Source organism: Pteropus alecto, unplaced genomic scaffold (assembly GCF_000325575.1).
Source record: "Pteropus alecto unplaced genomic scaffold, ASM32557v1 scaffold88, whole genome shotgun sequence".
Classification (NCBI taxonomy): domain Eukaryota; kingdom Metazoa; phylum Chordata; class Mammalia; order Chiroptera; family Pteropodidae; genus Pteropus; species Pteropus alecto.
The window spans coordinates 9,677,316-9,687,134 of NW_006494611.1; the positions used below are offsets into that span (position 1 = coordinate 9,677,316).

Genomic DNA, 9,819 nt, shown 5'->3' on the forward strand with positions numbered 1-9,819 from the left:
ATTTTTCATGCCACGCAAGCAAGCAGGGTTACACAGGCTAAAATTGGCAGTTAGCGTATGAGCTCATTGTTACAAGTTTCATGATTAACAGAATGTGGTTAGGGGTTCCAGAAACTAGGCCTAAGTTATAGACTTCCTTTGTCCAGTTTCAGGTTTTAATTATTCTTTAACCCTTTCACATTTCAGCAGGCCATTACAATCTCAGGCAGATCCTACAAGGGCCCAGACTAATCTAATCTAATTTAAAACACTCTCACATTCATTTTTTAAAAGAACAGCTTTATTGAGATATGAATTCCATGTAATTCACCCACATAAAGTATACAATTCAATGGTTTTTAGCATATTCAAAGATTTGTGCAATTTTGAAACATTTTTATCGCCCATAAAATAAACATATCCAATTTAAATCTCCTCCCCTTTCTTGGCTCAGGGCCCAGCTACTGCTAGGGAGAAGTGTTATTCTTTTTATCATTTTCCTTGGGATTCAATTCCTCCCTCCTAATTCCAGGATGAGGGCAGGGAGGTGAAGACCAAAAAAAGAGGCAAAGATAATTTCACTGAGCTGGTAGGGTGACCAAAATTGATTTCTGGACTCTCAAGTCTGTTGCATTGATCTATATATATTCAACTTTATTCCAGAATCAAATTGTCTTGATTACTGTAGATTTGTAGTAAGTTTTGAAATCAGGAAGTGTGAATCTTCCAACTTTGTTCTTTTTTAAGATTTTTGGCTATTCTGGGCCCCTTGTATTTCCAGATGAACTTTAGAGTCAGCTTGTCAATTTCTGTTTAAAAAAGGCAGTTAGGATTTTGTTAGGGATTGCTTGTATCTGTAGATCAATTGCTATCTTAACATTATTGTCTTCCAATCTATGAATAGAGGATGTTTATTTGTTAAGTCTTTCTAAATTTCTTTCAACAATTTCTTGTAGTTTTCAGTGTACAGTCTTACACTTCTTTGGTTAAATTTATTCTTATTTTATCCTTTTGATGTTAAATAAATGGGATTGTTTTCTTAATTGCATTTTAGGATTATTAATTGCTAGTGCATAGCAATTCAATTGATTTTATACATTAATTTTATATCCTGCAACCTTGCTGAACTTAATTTTTTGTTATCTATTATTTAGAATTTTCTATATACAAGAACATGTCACCTGTAAATAGAGCACTTTACTTTTTCCTTTCCAATTTGAATGCTTTTTATTTCTTTTTCTTTCCTAATAGCCCTGGCTAGGACCTCTAGTACAATGTTAACTATAAGCGATGAGAGTGGACATCTTGTTTTATGTCTGAACTTAGGTATAAGTATTAAGTATGATGTTAGCTGTGTTTTTTTGTTTATGGTAGATGCTCTTTATCAGAGTGAGGAAGCTCCTGTCTATTCCAAATTTGTTGAGTGTTTTTATTATGAAGGGTATTAGATTTTGTCAAACGCTTTTTGTGTGTTAAGATGCTTGTGCGATTTTTGTACTTTATCAATATGGTGTGTTACATTGATTACTGGGTGTTAAATCAGCTTTGCATTCCTGGCATAAATCCTACTTGGTCATAGTATGTAATTTCTTTTATGTTGCTGGATTCAGTTTACAGAGCAAAGTGGAGAGTGGATCTGGAGGATCAAACAGAAGATACTTAGCGAAATTAATAAAGACGGTGCTCTTTTCCCACCAGCATAGTAATCACGATGAGTAGACAATATGATGGGTGTAATGGGAAATATGTAAAAATATGAAGACATGGCCCCCTAGCCTCAAAATACTTATTGTTGAAAAGAAACTTATGCACATGAAATAATCTGTAAATATTTTAAAACAGGACTAAAGTATAGAAAAATAAAATTAAGGCATTACCTTATGTCTCTTTAATATTTACATGGTATAGGGCAAAAAGTGTTGGCTTCAATACTCAATGCCTGGCTTCCTGGGAAGGGCTTTTAAGCTAACAAAGATTGATACTAGAAAGATAACCTAGAAGAAAAGCAGTAACATTAATAGGTACTTACTATGTACATCGATGAGTGCTTTACTGTATGATTTAACTAGAAACCATGCTTGTTATTACTGATTTGCAAATGAGGAAATTAAAGTTCAAAAAATTAACTTTCTCATGCTTATATGGGAAGCCAGGACATCACAGGTGTACCTGATTTGCCCAGGAGTATTGCTCTCTGTACCACATCCACAAACCAGAAGCATCTTAAAGCAGAAGATTGGAGGTTGGTAGCCTATCATTCGAGTCCCATAAACAATATTAACTCATTGTTAAACTTTGTACAATTCACACAACCTCCCAGATTCCTACCTGTTTAAATAAAATAGAGATGGCCTGCTTTTATCTCTGGAATATCGTGCAGTGAAGTCTCAAGCATGGGGGAGGGTTAGGCCAAAATACTAAATATTACTGTGTGTGCATGTATATATGATATTTATATATCTGTATCTATATTCCAAAGCCAATAATGAAACCATTTTTTTGATATCTTTAGTTATAGTCTGAAGAAGAAAAGAAAGTGCTGAGGTCATTGTTGGTTTTTAAATAGTTTGCCTCTCATTTTTCATAAATTACTTAAGCAAATATTCCACATTAATATTGTACCTGGAAAATGAGAATAGGAACTAAGATTTAAAAGTGAGAGAAGAGACACATTTAAAAAAGGCAAGGCTCTTAGTATATACATTAGTTAGTACCCAAATCTGGGCATGCTATTCATAGAAGCTCCATTAATTAGCTTCCTGATCAAGAGCAAGCTCTTTAGATTATGTTTCGGTTACTCTCCTAAAATAGAAAAAAGTTCTATTACCAGTGTGTTGTTAGTATAAAATGATATTATAAATATGAAAGTAACAGATAAAGCTAGTGATGAACTTCACCATTTGAGACCTGCTCATAGGAAAAGCATCTTTCATTCCTAGATTCCATTCTCCCTATCTGTAGCCTCAGTTGAAAGAAAGAACTATTTTGATAACTTCCCTAACCTTCACAATTCTTACTGTAGGTCTTTGTAAATGGTCAGATGAACCTTACAGTTAAGCCATTTCTCTCTCTGCAAACAGAGGTAGAGGTAACCTGGTGAACATTAGAGATTACTTCCGTCTTTATTATAAAGTCTGAGAACTTTTATATCCTGCTTCTCAAATCTGGGAATTTTTATGTTGCACCATTTTACTCTGTATCCTTAGCATCTTGCCCAGGGCAACATATCAATGAATACATAATAGAGAAAAATAAAAGAAACAAAACAAAAAAATCTTCCCTCTCATATCCAGTTAAACTATTCAGGGTAAAAATAAGAGACTATGCCATAGTAGAATGGAAATTTTTTATTTTACAAATAAAAAAGCAAAATAGTGCTATGAAATTGACCCTTAAGTCACACTCCAAATTCATAACTTGAAGATGAATTTTCTCAGTTCATCAATTAATTCCACTGGAGACTAAGCCTGTCTGTGGAAGAAGCATAGGCCAGATTTAACCATGATGATGGAGATGGCAAGATTAAGCAAAGGGAGTGATTGTAGCTCTGTTTCAAGTTTTTCTTTTCCTTGGAAACATTCTCCACAGCCATGTGAGACTTAAAACAAACATCGTGACGTCCTGACCAGAGAAGGTTAAAGCTTTGTCACAGAGAATTGTAGAGTGCTCTTCTGCCTTCATCCTGTGATATTCATGTCTCTCAGAGAGGTCTGGCTAAACCAGAATATTCTTTGCAATAGCAGTCAAAGTCCTTACTTGGGTCACATCTGTTACCTTTATAGAATATTCTGAGCTAGAAAGAGAGGCTCCCATGACAACAGAAGAATTTCTGCAATAGAAACAATAAAGGAACAGATAATCATACAAGTTGTTAAATAAGCCCTCCTACTGGCACTTCATTTTACAGGGTGAAGTCAAGGAATCTGGACTACCAAATTTCATAATTTTTATTAATGAATTACTTGAAATATCTAGTAGCCAACTCTACCAGACAATATAATTGATTTTATATCTAGAAATGTATGTTCTAAGGCTCTTGCTTCTTTTACATTTCATTTTTCCCAATCTATAAATAATCACTACTAACTATTAAGCTATAGGAGTCCTCTCAAGTATAATAATAAAAAAAAAAAGACATAATAGTTTCAATTCCTTAATGATGATATAATTTCAAAATAACTGAAAACAGAGCACAAGTGAGGGAAGACCAAGTATTAAAGGTAGGAAGGATAAAAATAACTATGACTCTTCCATCCTTACACCACAGTTACTAACTTTGCTAAAGGAGAGAATAGGTGAATGAACACACATACATACCTGACTCATTTAGAAGCTTAGATGATGAATTATTAACTAGTGTAAGTTCAGCAATGACAATGATATAATGGTTCGCCTATGTTGAGAAAAGCCTGCTTATTTAAAGCAAGATAAGAACCATTTTACAGTTGAGAACTGCAAAGATAACTGCAATACTTATGTATCAATCACAATGTTCCACTCATTTATCATGCTATTAACTAAGGTTTTCCAATTTGGGAAAGTAAAGATTAATCTATCCCTTCTTATATGAGTCAAAGAATACATTTTTACCGAAATTTCATTCCTGAATCTCTAGCAGATCGAGCAGAACAGTGGAATTCTGCGGCACCTGAACCCTCAAGGATCCTTTGTAGATTTCTGTCCGTTATACCACCCCCTGTTGGAAAAAAAATAAGTGACACATTAAGTAGAATTTTGCATAAAATGTAATGAATAATAATGACTGCTTGCTCTACCTCAAATCCCCAACTGAAATTTCTTATTAATTCATGAATAATTCTCTCCTTACTAAGCTAGAATGAGATTAGAACGGCATGATGAAAAATGTAAACTACAGATTCTGGAGAACAACTGATAAGGTCATAAAACCTATATGACAGAATCTTCTATGTCCATTGGTTTTTAAAACAATGTTATACATTACAGACATTAAATCTAAAAGGATTACTCTAGGGCAAGGAATATCATTGAGTACGCTACCTCTGGCTCCCCCTCAATTAAAGAAAAATCAAATTAAATCAGAAGGATAGGCTTGGGGACAAAGCTACAAAAGCACAGCCTCAGAGGTGTGTCTGAAAGAACCTCCAAGGTTCTCTGGCCCAGCATTCAAAGACCACACTGATATCATTCTAAATAAGAATAATGCAAGGTATTCTACAGTTCATTCATTATAATATCAATTTTTTAATTTCATTTCACAGAAGAATCTGAATCTATTAAAACTGTACAGTCAAGTACTTTTTGACGACTCATTTGTTTATATGAACAATCTCTTAAATATTTACATATCATATTCTCAGCTGATACCAGATTACAAATATAAAGTTAGTTTACTCATTTTTATATTCTCTCTGAAGATACAGAAGTATTCAATAAATATTTTTTAATGACTGATAAAATATGTACTTTGTATTTCAAATTATTCAAGTTGCTGAGGTAACCTGACTTTCGGACTCATTAACTTTTTTTCTTAGTAGTACAGTAACATCACTAAGTCCTAAGTAGAAGAAAAAATATAGACTGAGAAGTCAGATTCAGATTGGAATCCTTGCTTCACCACTGTAGCTCTTCGCAGCCATAGATCTTAGATAACTTACTTAAAACCACTGAGACTCATTTTTTTTCCACTAATAAAGAAGGGATAATTGCCTACCTCACAAGCTTATTGTAAGGATTAAAAGACAAATATGTTATTTCCTTCTAACAAATAACAAAATATCTGGCCACTGAAACCATGTTGTTCAGTTATCAGCAACTTTATGACATAGGTAATACATTTTCCAAATACATACTAACACATCTTCACAGTTGGAACCTGAGAGGACAACTAGTTCAACATCCTCTCTTTACAGATGAAAAAACTGGAGCCTACATATGTTGTAAGCTTCATTATAAAAGTCCCCAGAGGGAAACTACTATGATAATTATATTTCCCAATGTTGAGTACTTTAGACATTCAAGTTGACTTACCCAGGAATTTTTACTTCTTGGTTACTTATTTACATGAAATTGTAATAATTGGTTTACAGATCTGTTCTGTGAGGTCCTCAAGATAAACGATTACTTCATACACATTCTGTGTTTTCACAACTACCACAGAACCTGGCATATAATTATCATTTGCTTGGTAAGCTGTGTTAAATAATCACAAATATTTTTGTATATAACATCTTCTCACCTAAGACTAAGCCTCTTGAGGAAGTAGTTTCTTGGGTAATTCTGCATCTCAAGTAATGCTTTGCACAAAGTAGATAACTTAATAATTACATAAGGAAAGGCAATCTTAATATTAACAATTGTTTAAGTCTAGCTATGAGTTGCCAAGACTAAACACATTTAGTCTTAAATGGAAGTACATCACACTTGGTTAAGTCTCTTTAATATTCCCTGCTTATCTATAAAGGGTCTAAATTTGAGAGATAAGATGCTTTCTCTCTGTTCCTGTTTCAGGGACTTGCTACAGGTCAGTTTTCCTAAAATTCTGACATTATCCCTCTATCTAACCTCTTTTTAAAAGTTGGTCTTTATCTGGCTATCACCATTTTGACCTCTGGCCAGTCCTGACATCAGTGGTAGTGAGACAATAGATACTGCATGCCTTCTGATGTTATGTAGTATCATATATAGAGAATCGCCCTTTACGTGTTCTTACCAAAAACATTTAACCAGGATCTAATCAAGCTTATTATCTACCTACTAGTTTATCAGAAATACAAAGGCTAGGAAATACAAGCTAAATAATATCAAAGGAAAACAATTTGATAAATCCAGAAAGTAAGACATGTTATGGGTAAGTAGTCCAAACTTTTTAAATGTCATTTTTTTAAAGCAAGAAAAAGGAAAATTTTTATATTAAAAATATTAAGATAAACTAAGTACAATACTTATTCTTTGATGGGATCCTGGTTTGAACATATCCACTATAAAATACATGCTGGGGACAACTAGAGAAAGAAGAGTATTGACTGAGCATTAGATGGTATTAAAGAATTAGTGTTTATTTTAATAGGTGTGATAATGATATTGTGGTTATAGTAAAATGCCCTTATTTTTTTAAAGGTGCATAAAAATAAAATGTCATGATGTCTTTAACTTTAAAATACCTCAGAATAAAAAAAGATGAGATAAATGAAGCAAAATGTTAAATCTATGGAATGAGTATATGCTATTTTCTACTTTTTTATATGTTTGAGAGAATAATAAAAAATTAAGATGGTCTTTATATGTATCTCTCTCTGATTCTAGGTCACCTTATATAACTCTCTAAAAATTGTGCATTTCTAATAAGCCATGATGTACATAATTGATCTTATAGTTATTAACAGTGACCCAATTGTTCTCAAAGAATTTGGAGATCTCTCAGGAACTGAGTATTATATTTGTCCAAAGATATTACCTAAATGTTTGCTTACACCTTGTTAGCAACTTGGACATTTGGCCCTAACACAGTGTAGCAGCTTGAAACTTGGTGTGCCTCACCGGAGATGAACATCCACGTCCACAAAATTCTACACTATAGGAGAACAAACATGGAGAAAGCCCAAGTCCAAACTGCTTCTTTATTTGCTCTTCTCTGAGCTTATCCCTGCTGGAATGTTCTCCTCCTTATCTAAACTTTTTAAATTCCAGCAGAGATCTTCAATCTTAAATGTTTTAATCAAATTACGTATTCTTTCTGAACACCATGTACTAATACTTTTTCCCATACTGCCCACTTCCTTTGCTCTTCCTCCACTACCGTTCAGTGTTAACACTAGTGAATGGATAGATAAATAAATACCTGGCATTACCACAATCCTGCCTTTTGCCTGAAAAAAGAAAAAATAAACAAGTAAATTTTAATATCTTTCTCTTATATGAAATAAGGCAGTGAGAAACATAAGTATATTAAATTTTAAAAATTATTACTAATGTTTAATTTTCAATAGATCTTTTCTATTTCTTTGTAAGTTGTTCAGCATAGTAATTCTTTCTACGCAGAAAGTTTATTTTATTGTATTGCTTTAAAGATCTGTACTGTTATGAACACAAAGAATAGAGAATACAATACAAATACTGAATAATCACAACACCTTAAGAAAAGCCATTACTGAAAAATAACACTAATCTGAGTGTTGGTAACTGATGGGATGAAGTAGTTGAATTTTTTTTTCCATCTTCATTTTTTTTTTTTTAAATTATGGTAACATTGGTTAATGAAATACAGTAAGTTTCAGGTGTACAATTCAACACTAAGGCACATATATATATACATTGCATTGTGTGTTCACCACCCATAGTTATTCTTTCTTTCTGTCAGGAAGTAGTTGAATTTTTTTTTTTCTTTTAGGCGAGGCAACTTTTGGTTGACCTCACAGAATGCAAGGACCTTGTCAGTTTACAATATCTTATTTTTTTTTATTTTTTACGCCTACCACACCTGGTCTTCCTAGGTGGTCTCCCATCCAAGTACTAACCAGGCCTGACCCTGCTTAGCTTCTGAGATCAGGTGTGTTCAGGGTAGCATGGCCGTAGACTGCTCTTGTTTTTTTAATCATTAGGAACGAGTGAAGGAAAACTGAATTACCTGGGCTTGATATTTTCGAACTTTAGTTATTTGATTGGCTTTTGCCTCCATCCTTCCCACTAATGCAACTAAATTCCCTAGCTTATTATACCAATTAAACGAAAGCATAGATCCATTTAACAAGGTTTTAAATAATAAAACTGGACTATATAATTTAATTTATAATAAGTTTAGAAGATAGAATTGCCTTACTTTTATATTCCAATTTTCATCACATTTCCTAAATAAATTTTGGTAAAATATCACCGAAAGGAAATTATCCACTATAAATGCATACTTATTTAGTACTACTAGTAGCAGGTAGGTAACAATGATAGAATAAAAATGACATAGTATGTCAGGATCATTAATTTGTAGAATAAAACCCGTACTTTATATACAAATTGCATTTTTTCACATGCGGATTCCCTAAGATGGATTTTTAAAACTGGACCAACCAATCCTGCCAATCCAACACAATTCCAAGTCATTTGCCTCAACTGTTCAGCCTACATATGCACTTAGCCTATTCCCTATCCAGCTCAGGTTAGCTAGACAATCTTTCTTCTATTGAGTGCTGTTAAGCAATGGAAAAAATTCAGTCAAGAACCATCCACAATTTAGTTTCTTTTTTCATAAAACAATGACTAATGTTGAACATACTTAACTCTACATCATGTCTAGTTAGGAAAAAAAATTGAAAGACTGGTTTAGTGTGGAGAGGAAGAAAATGGGGAGAAGAAAAAAGTGGTATTGTATCCAATGTGAGAAGAGGGGCAGAGGGTGAAGAAAAAAGAGGATACAAGAGGACAGAAGAGAACAGAAGCCAAAAGAAGAGAATAAAGTAAAATTGGCTAACACCAGAAATAACAAATGCAAAGAGAAGAGAAGGTGAAAGTCTCAAAAGCAGTGATAGCATAAAAGCAGTGGAAAGGGAAAGTAATAATAACAACAGGGACGAGAATAGAGATGGTCATGAGTAGAGAGAAGCAACCTTTTTCTTTACTTTTAAGACAAGTTATAGATATTTTAATGAGATCTAAGTAACTATCAGTGTAAAGTTAAGGTGAGCATTCAGATATGACTGTCTTTTGAGGGTCTTTGTGTAGCAAAGCAATAAATTCTAAAGCAGCTCCAAAGAGCCAGATATACTACAGAAGCCATCTATGAAAAAGATTTCAAATTTTTTTAGTTAAAAGAAAGTGAGGGTAATAAATGATATGCTGGTGCAAAAAGGGAAACAGAGACCAATAAAT

The 9,819-nt window shown here is 33.2% G+C and overlaps 2 protein-coding genes and 1 pseudogene across 2 annotated transcripts in view; 1 reads left to right on the plus strand and 2 right to left on the minus strand.

Moving 5' to 3' along the window:
* LOC102894812 (cytochrome c oxidase assembly protein COX15 homolog) overlaps window positions 1-9,819 on the plus strand; it is a 53,183-nt gene that overhangs the window by 12,593 nt on the left and 30,771 nt on the right. The window lies entirely within an intron of this gene.
* CUTC (cutC copper transporter) overlaps window positions 3,309-9,819 on the minus strand; it is a 20,976-nt gene continuing 14,465 nt past the window's right edge. Inside the window, 3 exon segments of the mRNA XM_006925889.3 lie at window positions 3,309-3,808; window positions 4,570-4,675; window positions 7,799-7,826. Coding sequence (XP_006925951.1) covers window positions 3,694-3,808; window positions 4,570-4,675; window positions 7,799-7,826 — 249 coding nt within the window. The 3' untranslated portion in view covers window positions 3,309-3,693.
* On the minus strand, window positions 8,426-8,534 carry LOC112474142 (annotated as a pseudogene).